Below are 15338 nucleotides of genomic sequence, written 5' to 3'. Positions count from 1 at the left end.
CGACTGAAGAAAACAGCCAACTTAGGTGGATAGAAAGCCACCACACAGGCAGAGAGATCTCACGGGCCAGCGTCTATGGGCAAAAGGGCTCTCCCGACATTCACAAATCCAGGGAGCGGACTCCCATTGCTGAAGAGCAGGCAGTCCACAGATATACAACACGGTGCAGGAAAAAGGCCAAGACCACCGAACCGGGTGGGGGACCGGATGCAGCCGGCTGTGGGCACTGACCACCATCAACTTGGTTTACTAGAGACTTGTGTGTGTCAATAACCATGAGTACAACAGTGCCCTCCGGCTGAGTACTGCCCTGCACCACCCAGCTATCCCCAACAGGTCCCGGGGCCATCATCCCTACCCACGGAGGGGTTAACATCTTGCTGCACCATCTCCCCCGTGTGCCCAGTAATCGCAGCAGTGGTGTCCAACTTCACCACGACCCGTGGGTGTCACGAACTCAAGCACGGCTCCGGCCGTGCACCTACCTAACCCCCACCAAAAGCGCAAGCACCCCCTTTCAGAGCGAAGTGCCCTCGGGTCTGGAGGCGCTCGAGCCACCCACCAACGAGCCCGGATCCGAGCGGCTCGGCTGCAGCCGAGCCGCGGGGAGGTACACAACTAAGAAAATATCAGGAAAATCCTACAAGAACAGCTAAACTTTATATAGGATTAACCAGAGTCACTGTAAATGATGCCAGCTGTGTACTGACTACTATTTAACATGGGTTTAAATGTGATTGGCCAATTCTGAACACAACCACATTGCCAAATATTAGAGAGTGTTCACACTTACGTAATATAAATATAATACATATAATATAAATATAATTCACTTTCAATATTATATTATATTATAGGGGAAATGTTGAAAAGGAATTATTACTGTTGGATATAATTCAAAAGAACAAAGAAATCCAACATACTAATCAAGATAGTATGAAAATTCCCTTTACCACACAACATACAAAACACTGCAGAATTTTTACGCATAATCTCCAAACACTGGTCACTTTTGAGAGAGTATAAAACACCCTAGCTTTGTATACAGAAAGTAAAAAAAATCTGGTGAACTGTCTAGTTTTTGGACAGTTGCTACTCTGGATTTGTTCACAACACTATGAAAGTGAAAATGTGCAAGATCTAATGTCTGTAGTGTTTAGCAGGAACTATATGCATACTAGGGACAGCAATTTCAGAAGCAAACCCCTTCAAGAAAATTGGAACAGAGCACACTTTAAAAAAAAAAAAAAAATAGTAAAAGAGCAGGAATATACAAACAAAGTAAATTCTGCTTCATGTATTGACCTCATATGACCTGCCTTTGATCACTGACCTCTTAATTTATAGAAGACTTTTTAAATTTAATCTCTGATATGAGTAATCCAATTTGATTATTTTCTAATAAAGGCCCAGTCACACACAACCACTTACCAGTGATCCCGAAAACGATGCGACCTGATAGGGATCGCTGGTAAGTCACTGGGAGGTCGCAGGTGAGATGTCACACGGTCAGACCTTACCAATGATGCAGGAACAATACAGGTCGCAGTAGTGACCTGTATAACGATCTCAGCAGTCACTGTGACCCTGTCACACAGTGTCAAACAGAGCGTTGTATCCTGCCCAGCAGGACATCACCTTTGAAGAAAATGGTCTGGACCATTCGGCAACGACTAGAGATCTCACAGCAGGGGCCTGATTGCTGGTAGGTGTCACACATAACGAGATCGCTAACGGGATCGCTACTGCGTCACAGAAACCGTGACTCAGCAGCGATCTCACTAGCGATCTCGTTATGTGTGACGGTACCTTAACTCTCTGGCGTCTTCCGTCTCTAATGAATCACAGTGATAATAAAGATAATAATGTTAGTATGGACCGACCACTGGCATAAAAATCTAGTGTTTATTTTTAAGAGAGAAAATTATTTAGAACATGAACAGAACACGGTGACATGGCATGGTTCAAAGTAGAGCGAGGCATCAAACAAGGTTGCATCTTATCACCATTTCTCTTCAATTTATATGCAGATGTTATGGTTACATGCGATCACAGGTGGAGGGCCGTGGGAACTTCCAGCTTTGACGTCCCTGTTGATCATTACCTGGGTCTTTTGGTGGGTTAATAAAGTGTTGAAAAAGGGTGGGTTTTTTGTATTTTATTTCAAATAAAGGATTTTTCAGTGTTTGTGTTTTATTTCTTTTCACTTACAGATTATTAATGGGGGAGTCTCATAGATGCCTCCCATTACTAATCTAGGGCTTAGTGGCAGCTGGTGGCTGTTATTAACCCCTTATTACCCGATTGCCATTGCACCAGGGCAATTGGGAAGAATTGGGTAAAGTTCTGGGATTGTCGCATCTAATGGATGAGACAATTCTAAGCGGCTGCAGGCTGCTATATTTTAGGCTGGGGGCCCAATAAGCATGGATCTCCCCAGCCTGAGAATACGAGCCCCCAGCTGTTGGGCTTAATCTTGGTTAGGTATCAAAATTGGAAGGGACTGCACACCGTTTTTAAATTATTATTATTATTTATTTTTTTTTAAAAAAAATGCCACATGCGGTTCCTCTTATTTTGATACACAGCCAACATAAGCGCATGCTGGGTATCAATATATAGGGGTACTGCAAGGAATTTTATTTATTTATTTTACACCAATATATCATCGTCAGAGAGGGTGGGGGCAAGGTCTGACTGCAGTTAATCAGAAATGCCAGTGGGTGGGAAAAGCAGTGAATATATCTAAAAGATAAATAGCAGCCCCAGAAGTAGTACTAGAGCCACAAGGAGACTCGGTATGTCCTGCTTTAACCATTTTGCTTCTTTTTTTATAATGATTTCCCTGGCCAATCACAGCCATACCAATACTTGACATGGATGTGATGGGGCTGGGAAAGGATGGTTTCTGCAAACCAAACATGTACCAAATCATACCAAACATTTCCAACATTTCGATGAAAGGTTTGTTTTTCCAATCCCGCCAAGGATCGTATGATTTTGTAATTTTCCGATCTTTTCCAATCAAGATCACTCATCTATAATGAAGACACTGCTCGTGCATAGTTTGGCCTTTTCTGCAGTAACACACGATAACAATCTGGACAATAAAGAAACAAAATAGAAGAATTGATGCCTTCAAAATGTGGTGCTGGAGAAAGATGTTATCCATACCATGGATGGCAAAAAGAACAAACAAATCAATTTTGGAACAAATCAAGCCAAATATGCCACTTAAAGCAAGTATCACCAAGTTTGGACTTGCCGGCTTAGAACACATTATACAAAGTATGCAATCACTGGAATTGAACACCAAAGTCAGAAAAATGGAAGGAACAAGGCGAAGAGAAAGAAAATCAACCAGATGGCTTGATACTATCAAGATTACAGTGGATAAGACCCTGGTGGACCTATCTAGGCTTGCACACGATCAATCTCCCTACAGATGGTTCATCCATGAAAGTCGTCATGGATTGAGTTCAAGACAAAGGCTGTTAAATAATAATAATAATAATAATGTGCTAAAAGCATGAAAATGCTTCCTATTCTCATGATATGAGCAAACAAAAATTATAATGTCACATATGACGCAAAGTAGATTGCTTCATACAAAAGAGGAGTCAATATCTTAGGCTTAGATGATCCCAAAACAGAGAACATTTCTGTGAAACAAGAGAACAGTACAATTTTTAAGGAAGTATGTCATTAGCTATAAAAATATTGACATCATTCATATAATTGCAGTTCTAGACTATAATTATATCTCAGCAATGTTCCGTTCCTCTCTTATTCCTCCTAGAAATGTAAGAATAAATTGACAACTGGGTGTTGCCAGATGACATGGTAGGGTGTCCCTAACAGTATGAGGCTATGTGTCCACGTTGCTTTTTACCTGCTTTTTACCTGCTTTTTTGCTGCTTTTTCAACTGCAGCGTTTAGGGTATGTGCGCACGTTGCTTTTTACCTGCTTTTTACCTGCTTTTTTGCTGCTTTTTCTTCTGCGCTGTTTAATGCCAAAATGGATGTGTTCTTCCATTCAAGCAAAGTCTATGGGAATTTGGGTTTCTTGTTCACACTATGTTGTTCAAAATGCTGCCTTTTTGAGGCAGAACTTTGGTCAAAAACTCAGCTTTTCAAAGAAGCAACATGTCAATTGTTTTTGCCATTTGGGTTTTGCACTGCAAAGCTGAGTTTTTGACCAAAGTTCTGCCACAAAAAGGCAGCATTTTGAACAACATAGTGTGAACAAGAAACCCAAATTCCCATAGACTTTGCTTGAATAGAAGAACACATCCATTTTGGCATTAAACAGCGCAGAAGAAAAAGCAGGTAAAAAGCAGGTAAAAAGCAGGTAAAAAGCAACGTGCGCACATACCCTTAATGCCAAAATGGTTGTGTTCTGCTTTTCAAGCAAAGTCTATGGGAATTTGGGTTTCTTGTGCCCACTATGCAGTTCAAACTGCAGCCTTTTTGTTGCAGAACTTTGGACAAAAACTCAGCTTTGCAGTGCAAAACCCAAATGGCAAAAACAATTGACATGTCAATTGTTTTTGCCATTTGCGTTTTGAACTGCAAAGCAGAGTTTTTGCCCAAATTTCTGCCACAAAAAGGCTGCAGTTTGAACTGCATAGTGGGCACAAGAAACCCAAATTCCCATAGACTTTGCTTGAAAAGCAGAACACATCCATTTTGGCATTAAACGCTGCAGTTGAAAAAGCAGCAAAAAAGCAGGTAAAAAGCAGGTAAAAAGCAACGTGGACACATAGCCTGACACTGTCCAGTTAATGCTAAAAGTATCAGATAGCACAGGAAAACACTACTTTTATAAGGAGATTTATATAAACATTTCTATTAAAAATAATAGAGGGACACTATGCAGAGTTTTACCAAAACTGTAATCTTTTTTTTTTTTTCCGGAGGATACAATTTTATACTGCATCAGGAGAGGTAAGAGAGATGACAACCCCTCCTTAAATCAAGAAATGCCATGGCAGAAATCAATAGTATGTACTCAAGCAATATAGACCAAAGAATATCTGTTAACAGTGGCTTTTACGTATGAATGTACATTATGTGAAATCTACAAGAACATATTGTACAAATTTCTGCATTGTACTTATAATTAACTTTAACTGATATTTCCATTCTCATATGAATTGTAAGGGAACCAGAAAACAACATGGTTTCATCTGCAGTGCCGAATAATCAATTGAGGAATCATTACACTGGATGTGGGTTGCAGGCGGTTTATTACTACGTGTTTTAGAAGTGATTTCACTTCTTCTTCAGCAAACCTAAAAGTGACCAGTACTGTTGAATGAATACTAAGTTGACAAGAGAGAGCAGTGAACATACAGTGAAGTAAGACTAACTCCGGCATTTCTCAACCTGAAGCATTCAAGCAAAAAGTCCAGAATAAAGGGATGAAGTGGTGGCTCTCACCAGTGGTGATAAAGGCTGCTTTACACGCAGCGACATCGCTAGCGATGTCGCTCATGAAAGCACCCGCCCCCGTCGTTTGTGCGTTACGGGCAAATCTCTGCCCATGGCGGACAAAATCGCTAGTACCCGTCACACATACTTACCTTCCTAGCAATGTCGCTGTGGCTGGCGAACAGCAAAAGTCACACCCACCTCGTTGTCGGAGGACGCAGGTACGGTGTTGTTCGTCATTCCTGGGGTGTCACACGTAGTGATGTCTGCTGCCTCAGGAACGAAGAACAACCTGCGTCCAAAATCAGCAACGATATTTGGGAAATGGACAACGTGTCAACAATCAACGATTTGGTGAGTATTTTGCATCATTAACGGTCGCTGGTATGTGTCACATGCAACGACTTCACTAACGAGGCCGGATGTGCGTCACGAATTCCGTGACCCCAATGACATCTCGTTAGCGATGTCATTGCGTGTAAAGCAGCCTTTTGTCTTTTATTCTTTCACATAGTATGAACAAGCAGATGGGTAGATGCAGGTCATCTATAGAAATGCAGCTTTGCGTTAAACAGCCGTCTTCCGTAAATGACCCGCACCTAGCCTAGGTAGACTTATCATCACCGGTGAGTGCCACTGTTTCATCTCTTTCTTCTGGACTCACTTCTTCTTCAGGATATCAATAAGTTACACTGCAGTTTCAAACAGTCAGCTTATATGGTAGCTGGAGATTTTCAAAAAGTAGCACAAAAAAAGCACATGACATGTCTTGTCAAAGATAACAGTTCATTATCTGTAAAGATGCAAGATGAAAACATATTGAAAGAAGTGATTAATTTTCAGATTTTAATATTTTTACTTATTATTATTAATATTATTATTTTTTCTTTCATTCTATATTGTATTGATTTTTTTACCCCTTCACGACCATGGACGGAAAGATCCGTCCTTGAGCCCTGGGCCTTAACGACCAAGGACGGATCTTTCCGTCATGGCGGAATCGCGGCACCGGAGCCTCCGGTGACTGCAATATGTTAACATAAACCGCAGATTCGGGGAGGAGGGGACCTGTTCCTGACCTTAGGAGGGGTGGTGCCTCCTCCCCGGACCTACGGAGGCTGTGATTGGCTGACGAACGCCGCTCAACCAATCACAGCCACTGTAATGTTCTAGCCATTTAAAATGACTGAAACATTGAAATCCAGCCCTGGCCAGTGCAGCTGTAGCACTGGCCATTGGCTGGAGCTGGGTGACCTCACTGGATCACCCTCCCCCAGCTCCAGTAGATCTGATTGGAGAGATCGGCCTTGTGACCGATTTCTCCAATCACAGTGGACCTGTTGCCGGTGACCGCCCCCATCAGCTTCACTTGTCATCCCTGCTTCACGCCAGCACACTGAGCACAGTGAGTGTACACAGTGCAATGGCAGGGTGACAAGCTCCGGTCCCATGCTGTTATGAGACCGGAGCATGGGACCCGGAAGTTGCCGCGCTGCCATTGCACTGTATGAAACCGGCGAAAAACGTCCCGATCCGCCACTGCCGCCGCTGCCCTCCGCGATCTGCCACCTGTCTCCCCGATCTCCTGCCCGCACCCTCACCCCCACACCTCCCGATCCGCTGCCGCCACCACCCTCCATCTGCCACAGTGCCACCGCTCCCCCCAATCTGCTGCCCGACCCCTCCCCCTCGTGATCATTGCCCGCCTCCTCACCTCCGTGATGTGCTGCACGATCCCTGTCCTCCTCCATCTGTCATAGTGCCACCGCTCCCTCCGATCTGCTGCCCGGCCCCTCCCCCTCGTGATCGGTGCCTGCCCCCTCCCCTCCATGATGTGCTGCTCGCCCCCTCCCCTCCGTGATGTGCTGCTCGCCCCCTCCCCTACGTGATGTGCTGCACGCTCCCCCCACCTCTCACCCCCGTGGTCAGCTACCCGCCCCCTCCCCTGTCACCGCCGTGATGTGTGCTCCCACACCTGTCACCGCCATGATGTGTGCTCCCTCCCCTGTCACCGCCGTGATGTGTGCTCCCTCCCCTGTCAAGGCCGTGATGTGCGCTCCCTCCCCTGTCACTGCCGTGATGTGCGCTCCCTCCCCTGTCACCGCCGTGATGTGCGCTCCCTCCCCTGTCACCGCCGTGATGTGCGCTCCCTCACCTGTCACCGCCGTGATGTGTGCTCCCACACCTGTCACCGCCATGATGTGTGCTCCCTCCCCTGTCACCGCCGTGATGTGTGCTCCCTCCCCTGTCACCGCCGTGATGTGCGCTCCCTCCCCTGTCACCGCCGTGATGTGCACTCCCTCCCCTGTCACCGCCATGATGTGCGCTCCCTCCCCTGTCACCGCCGTGATCTGTGCTCCCTCACCTGTCACCCCCCGTGATCTGTCCTCCTTAACCTGTCACCCCCGTGATGTGTGCTCCCTTACCTGTCACCCCCGTGATCTGTGCTCCCTCACCTGTCACCCCCGTGATGTGCGCTCCCTCACCTGTCACCCCCGTGATGTGCGCTCCCTCACCTGTCACCCCCGTGATCTGTGCTCCCTCACCTGTCACCCCCGTGATCTGTGCTCCCTCACCTGTCACCGCCATGATGTGTGCTCCCTCCCCTGTCACCGCCGTGATGTGTGCTCCCTCCCCTGTCAAGGCCGTGATGTGCGCTCCCTCCCCTGTCACTGCCGTGATGTGCGCTCCCTCCCCTGTCACCGCCGTGATGTGCGCTCCCTCCCCTGTCACCGCCGTGATGTGCGCTCCCTCACCTGTCACCGCCGTGATGTGTGCTCCCACACCTGTCACCGCCATGATGTGTGCTCCCTCCCCTGTCACCGCCGTGATGTGTGCTCCCTCCCCTGTCACCGCCGTGATGTGCGCTCCCTCCTCTGTCACCGCCGTGATGTGCACTCCCTCCCCTGTCACCGCCATGATGTGCGCTCCCTCCCCTGTCACCGCCGTGATCTGTGCTCCCTCACCTGTCATCCCCGTGATCTGTGCTCCCTCACCTGTCACCCCCGTGATCTGTGCTCCCTCACCTGTCACCCCCGTGATCTGCTGTCCGCTCTCCCTCCACCTCTCACCCCCGTGATCTGCGCTCTGCTCACCTGTCTCCCCCGTGATCTGCGCTCTCTCACCTCTCACCCCCGTGATCTGTGCTCTGCTCACCTGTCTCCCCCGTGATCTGCGCTGCGCTCCCTCTCCCACCTCTCACCCTCCCCGATCTGCTGCCTCCTTCATCTCCTGTGATCCTGCTGCCTAGATCCATCCTGTAGGGTAACTATCCCCAATCTCACCTCCCACTCCCCTTCTCTGCCATCCACCCTTCCCCCCATCCTCTGCCGCTCCTGCATCCACTGCGCCCCCTCTCCCATCCGCCCCCACCCTATCCCAGCCGCCGCCGTCTCACATTCACAGATGCTCCCTTTATATGCCGCTGCCCCCCCATCTGCCGCCGCCCAATCTGCCGCCCCCCAATCTGCCGCTGTTCTGATCCATCCTGTAAGTATTGTTCGTGGCTCTTTTCTAACTATCCCCAATCGCATCTCCCACTCCCTCTCCCCCCCCTCCTCCCCCACCTGCCTGCCGCCAAGTGCTGATCAGCTACGTGATTGGCTGATCAGGTACGTAATTGTTGCTCTAGTTTTTGCTTTTTTTGTGCACCCCAAATAAAAAAAACAAAACAAAACATGTACAATTAGGTACCTGATCAGCAATCGTCCTGCAGTCATACTTGACTTTGGACAGGACTTCTTTTTTCCATCCCACCTAGTCCCCCCCCCCCCCCTTTCTTGCAGAACATTTGTGCGTGCGCCCTATTTTTTTTTCTATGCCATGGGGGTTTAGTTTCAAAAATGGGGTCACATGTGGGGGAGCTCCACTGTTTTGGCACCTCAGGGAGTCTCCAAACACAACATGGAATATGCTAATTATCCCAGACAATTTTGCGTTTGAAAAGTCAAATGACGCTCCTTGCATTCTGAGCCCTGCTGTGCGCCCAAACATTTCATTTCCACCACATATGAGGTGTCTGTGTACTCAGGAGAAATTGCACAATACATTTTATGGTGCAATTTTTCTTGATACCCTTTTGAAAAAAAAAGCTACCTGGTTGAAGTAACAATTTTGTGGTAAAAAAATTTTTTTTTATTTTCACGGCTCAACTCTATTACCTTTTGTGAAGCCCCCAGAGGTTCAAAGTGCTCAATAAACATCTAGATAAATTCCATGAGGGGTCTAGTTTCCAAAATGGGGTCACATGTGGGGGAGCTCTACTGTTTCGGCACCTCAGGGGCTCTCCAAACGCAACATGGTGCGGCTAACGATTCTAGCAAATTTTCTGTTCAAAAAGTCAAATGGCGCTCCTTCCCTTCCGAGTCCTGCCGTGCGCCCAAACAGTGTTTTTTCGCCACATATGAGGTATCTGCGTGCTCAGAAGAAATTGCTCAACAAATTTTGTGGGTTCATTTAATCCTACTACCCTTGTGAATATGCAATATTTGAGGCTAAATTAACATTTTTGTTGCAAAAAGTAAAATGTTCATTTTTTCCTTCCACATTGCTTTAGTTACTGTGAAGCACCTGAAGGGTTAATAACCTTCTTGAATGTGGTTTTGAGTAGCCTGAGGGGTGTCGTTTTTGGAATGGTGTCACTTTTGGGTGTTCTGTGTCATGTAGACCTCTCAAAATCACTTCAAATGTGATGTGGTCCCTAAAAAATGTGGCTTTGTAAATTTTGATGTAAAAATGAGAAATTGCTCATAAACTTTGAACCCCTCTAACTTCCTTAAATTTTTTTTTTTTTCCCCCAAATTGTTCTGATGTAAAGTAGACATGTGGGAAATGTTATTTATTAATTATGTTGTGTCATATGTCTCGTTGGATTTAGAGCATAAAAATTAAAAGTTTGAAAATTACAACATTTTCAAAATTTTCGCGAAATTTCCGTTTTTTTCACAAAGAAACGAAAAAAATATCGTCCTAAATTTACCACTAACATGAAGCCCAATATGACACGAGAAAACAATCTCAGAATCACCGGGATCCGTTGAAGCGTTCCAGAGTTATAACCTCATAAAGTGACACTGGTCAAAATTGCAAAAAATGGCCTGGTCTTTAGGGTCAAAATAGGCTTGGGGCTGAAGGGGTTAATGTTCTTGTTATTGTATTAATAAATGCATAAATAAATAAATCCAGTTACTATTTAAATGTTTGACACTGCATTGTAACTTGGTAGATCCTGAAGAAGAAGTGAGATCACTTTGAAACGCGTAGTAGTAAATCATCTGCACCCCCCATCAAGTGTACTGGCTCCCCAATTGATTTTTTGGCAGCACAGATGAAACCACGTTGTCTGTCCTCTGGTTCCCTGAAAATTTATCTGACCTTGCGGTCTGTGGATTCTGTAGCAGCTAACCTATTTTCAGGTCTATCCCAAGGTTGTATAAGACATAACATCATAAGCTGATGAATCACCCTGCATTTATGATGTTTTTCGGGTATGACCTTTTTGCGCTTGTTTGTCCCTTAGCTTCCTGATTCCATTCTCATGTAGGCAGACAACATAATACTATGTATATCAGAGTTGATCAGGAAATACACAATAATTAGAATGAATTAACCTTCAATTAAAAGCACAGTACCACATAACGGGCTTGTTAACTACACATCTGACTTGGAAAGAGTAGGGGTGAAGTGAAGCATAGTTTGTAGAAAAGTAGGTCAATCTGGCTTATCAACGTTTTCTGCATTATATACCGTATGTTTCTTTGTTTCTCTTATGTCATCTTTAGATATTGCAAATATTCAGTAATTGTTCTTCAGAATTCACAAAGCAATAAAAAGTCAGAAAAAATGTGAAATACGATACAACATACTAAAATAAAATATTGTGCATGTAATAATAATAATAATAATAATAATAATGCATTCACAACCTACTGTATATTGTATACATATATTTGCTATTTTTTTATGATTTGGTTATAGATTCTGTTATAATGCATAATATTATTTTAGTAGTATTATTATTTGTATTATATATTGGCTTATGGCCTTCTTACAATGCAAACACGAATATGTTACAAATAGTCAGCTAGTAAAGAGGTGAATATCAAATATTAAATTTAAGTGTTAAGTTTCATATACAGTATATATATAAAGATATATATACTCGTATATGCACATATATATATATATATATAGTTTATATATAAATATAAACTACATATACAGAGTAAATATAAACTATATATACAGTATATATATATATATATATATATATATATATATATATATATATAATAAAGCTGAATGTGTGTGTGTGTGTGTGTGTGTGTGTGTGTGTGTGTCCGGGATTGGCATCTGCATCGCTAACTACAGCCACAAAATTTTGCACGCTCAAACGTCTGGACCTCGAGAGCGTCATAGGCTATGTTGTGAGGTGAAGTTTTAATATATATATATATATATATATATATATATATATATACACACACACACACACACACACACACACACACACACACACACACACAAACATATCAAGTAATTTTCTTAGGCTACCAAAAATTGTGATGAATGGTTTCAGAAATACAGCTGGAACTGAAGCATTTGGTTCTCGTGCCATAGTCTTCTATTAGTATCTAGAAGCTCTTCCTCTAGTACTGACCATTAAACCATTGCTGGTCTATTTGCCCTTTTAACAGGATGCTTTTAACCTCACTCTGTTTCTTTAATTAGCTCTTCAAACCTGACCTTTCGATTTTTATTATTAACCTTTCTCTAATTTCTAGACTCTCTCACGCTTGGTGATTATGGCCAGTCTTTTAGTAAAAAGCAAATGTTTTGCACATATACTTCTAAAATATTCTAGTTTATCTGTAACTACAGTGAGAAGCATAATTACCTGAATCTTGTGATAAACTCTTCAAAGTGTGGGGTCGTGCAGGCATTTAATGAACAGAGTCTTCTCACGACTGATTTTAGGTGAATATACCCTCATTTCAAAGAAGGGGAAGAGAAGGAGGAGCAACATGAAGATCAGAACACAGCAAAATATCAGCTTGATGACTTTGTAAGATAGAGAAATGCTCACACCTGCAATATTCACCCTTTCCTCTGACTTGTTAAACTTTTTTTTTAGAAATCAAACACTTGTACAGAAATTCAACTTTATGTTTTTTTGTAATAGATGCCATTATGGAAAAAGTAAACAAATAACCTTCAAAAAAATTTTTTGTGGTGGTTACTAAAGAAAGAAATATGTCAGATGTGCAAGCCCACGTTACACACATTGGTCTAGAAAAAAACATCTTTTAACATCTACAGTTACAGCTTAATTTTATAGTTCTGTACAAATCATCTACGCGTGCAAAAGGTTAATTTTATCTGATTAGTAAGATATCATTATTTAAGATGTGTTAGATATGTATATACAGTATATAAATATTTATATATACACTGTCAGTTATACAGTTAGATCAAAAAATATTTGGACAGTGACCAAATCTTCGTGATTTGGCCTCTGCAGGTCAATATTTTTTATTTAAAATGGAACAACTGAGATACAATTGTGGCTTAGAATTTCAGGTTTAATTAAAGGGGTTGAATAAACATACAGTGCCTACAGGTAGTATTCAACCCCCTGCAGATTTAGCAGGTTTACACATTCGGAATTAACTTGGCATTGTGACATTTGGACTGTAGATCAGCCTGGAAGTGTGAAATGCACTGCAGCAAAAAAGAATGTTATTTCTTTTTTTTTTTTTTTTTTTTAAATTGTGAAAAGTTTATTCAGAGGGTCATTTATTATTCAACCCCTCAATCCACCAGAATTCTGTTTGGTTCCCCTAAAGTATTAAGAAGTATTTCAGGCACAAAGAACAATGAGCTTCACATGTTTGGATTAATTATCTATTTTTCCAGCCTTTTCTGACTAATTAAGACCCTCCCCAAACTTGTGAACAGCACTCAAACTTGGTCAACATGGGAAAGACAAAGGAGCATTCCAAGGCCATCAGAGACAAGATCGTGGAGGGTCACAAGGCTGGCAAGGGGTACAAAACCCTTTCCAAGGAGTTGGGCCTACCTGTCTCCACTGTTGGGAGCATCATCCGGAAGTGAAAGGCTTATGGAACTACTGTTAGCCTTCCACAGCCTGGACAGCCTTTGAAAGTTTCCACCCGTGCCGAGGCCAGGCTTGTCCGAAGAGTCAAGGCTAACCCAAGGACAACAAGGAAGGAGCTCCGGGAAGATCTCATGGCAGTGGGGACATTGGTTTCAGTCAATACCATAAGTAACGTACTCCCCCGCAATGGTCTCCATTCCAGACGAGCACGTAAGGTACCTTTACTTTCAAAGCGTCATGTCAAGGCTCGTCTACAGTTTGCTCATGATCACTTGGAGGACTCTGAGACAGACTGGTTCAAGGTTCTCTGGTCTGATGAGACCAAGATTGAGATCTTTGGTGCCAACCACACACGTGACGTTTGGAGACTGGATGGCACTGCATACGACCCCAAGAATACCATCCCTACAGTCAAGCATGGTGGTTCTCAGCATCATGCTGTGGGGCTGTTTCTCAGCCAAGGGGCCTGGCCATCTGGTCCGCATCCATGGGAGGATGGATAGCACGGCCTACCTGGAGATTTTGGCCAAGAACCTCCGCTCCTCCATCAAGGATCTTAAGATGGGTCGTCATTTCATCTTCCAACAAGACAATGACCCAAAGCACACAGCCAAGATAAGCAAGGCCTGGTTCAAGAGGGAAAAAATTAAGGTGTTGCAGTGGCCTAGTCAGTCTCCTGACCTTAACCCAATTGAAAACTTGTGGAAGGAGCTCAAGATTAAAGTCCACATGAGACACCCAAAGAACCTAGATAACTTGGAGAAGATCTGCATGGAGGAGTGGGCCAAGATAACTCCAGAGACCTGTGCCGGCCTGATCAGGTCTTATAAAAGACGATTATTAGCTGTAATTGCAAACAAGGGTTATTCCACAAAATATTAAACCTAGGGGTTGAATAATAATTGACCCACACTTTTATGTTGAAAATTTATTAAAATTTAACTGAGCAACATAATTTGTTGGTTTGTAAGATTTATGCATCTGTTAATAAATCCTGCTCTTGTTTGAAGTTTGCAGGCTCTAACTTATTTGCATCTTATCAAACCTGCTAAATCTGCAGGGGGTTGAATACTACTTGTAGGCACTGTACCTTGTGAAACGTTTAAGAATTGCAACTATTTTTCTGCAATGCCTCCTTAAAAGTAATTGGACAAAATAACTTTACCATAAATAAAATGTTCATTTGTAATACTTTGGAGAGAATCCTTTACAGGCAATAACTGCCTGAAATCTGGAAGCCATGGACGTAACTAAACGCTGGCTTTCCTCCGTTGTGATGCTTTGCTGGGCCTTAACTGCAGCTAACTTCATTTGTTGGTTATTTTTGGGTCTTTCTTCCTTCAAATTTAAGCATGTGTGGTGCCCCTGAGGCCTCAGTCGCCACAGGGTACTACACCCCACTTAGGGTGTGGTGCTTAACCCGGATCCAGAGGAGGTCAGTACCGGTTTCACCACTTACACAACTCAAACACAGAACTAGGGTGCCCTCCCCTCTGGGGACTGGGCTAGGGTAGTGTCTTAAGGTAATCTCCAAACATGGGTGGCAGCCACACACTAGTGACAGGGACCTGGGGGAGGAGCAACCACCAGGGGGAGTTAGGAGCCAACACAACAGGTAGGAGTTCTCCAGCAGGAGAGGTGGAGAGCAGACAGTCTCACCGGTGGCTCTGGTGGGACACAGGAGTTCATACGGTTGCTGAGGGCAGAGCTTCATTACTCCCTCGGAATTGGTGCGAAACAGGGTGCAGGACCTTAGGGAAGATCATTCTTCAAGTTGGTTTTCCAGAAT

The 15338-nt window shown here is 43.9% G+C and overlaps 1 protein-coding gene across 1 annotated transcript in view; it reads right to left on the bottom strand.

Annotated features, from left to right (window-relative positions):
- The window catches only part of ZAP70 (zeta chain of T cell receptor associated protein kinase 70), a 216483-nt gene extending 204067 nt beyond the window's left edge, over nucleotides 1–12416 (bottom strand). Inside the window, exon 1 of the mRNA XM_075337827.1 lies at nucleotides 12329–12416. Within this exon, the coding sequence (XP_075193942.1) occupies nucleotides 12329–12374 (46 nt within the window). The 5' untranslated portion in view covers nucleotides 12375–12416. The remainder of the gene's footprint in view (nucleotides 1–12328) is intronic.
- Nucleotides 12417–15338: the final 2922 nt, after the last annotated feature.

This window comes from Anomaloglossus baeobatrachus, chromosome 1 (genome assembly GCF_048569485.1).
Source record: "Anomaloglossus baeobatrachus isolate aAnoBae1 chromosome 1, aAnoBae1.hap1, whole genome shotgun sequence".
NCBI classification, from domain to species: Eukaryota; Metazoa; Chordata; class Amphibia; order Anura; family Aromobatidae; genus Anomaloglossus; species Anomaloglossus baeobatrachus.
This window is presented reverse-complemented; position numbering and strand designations above follow the sequence as displayed.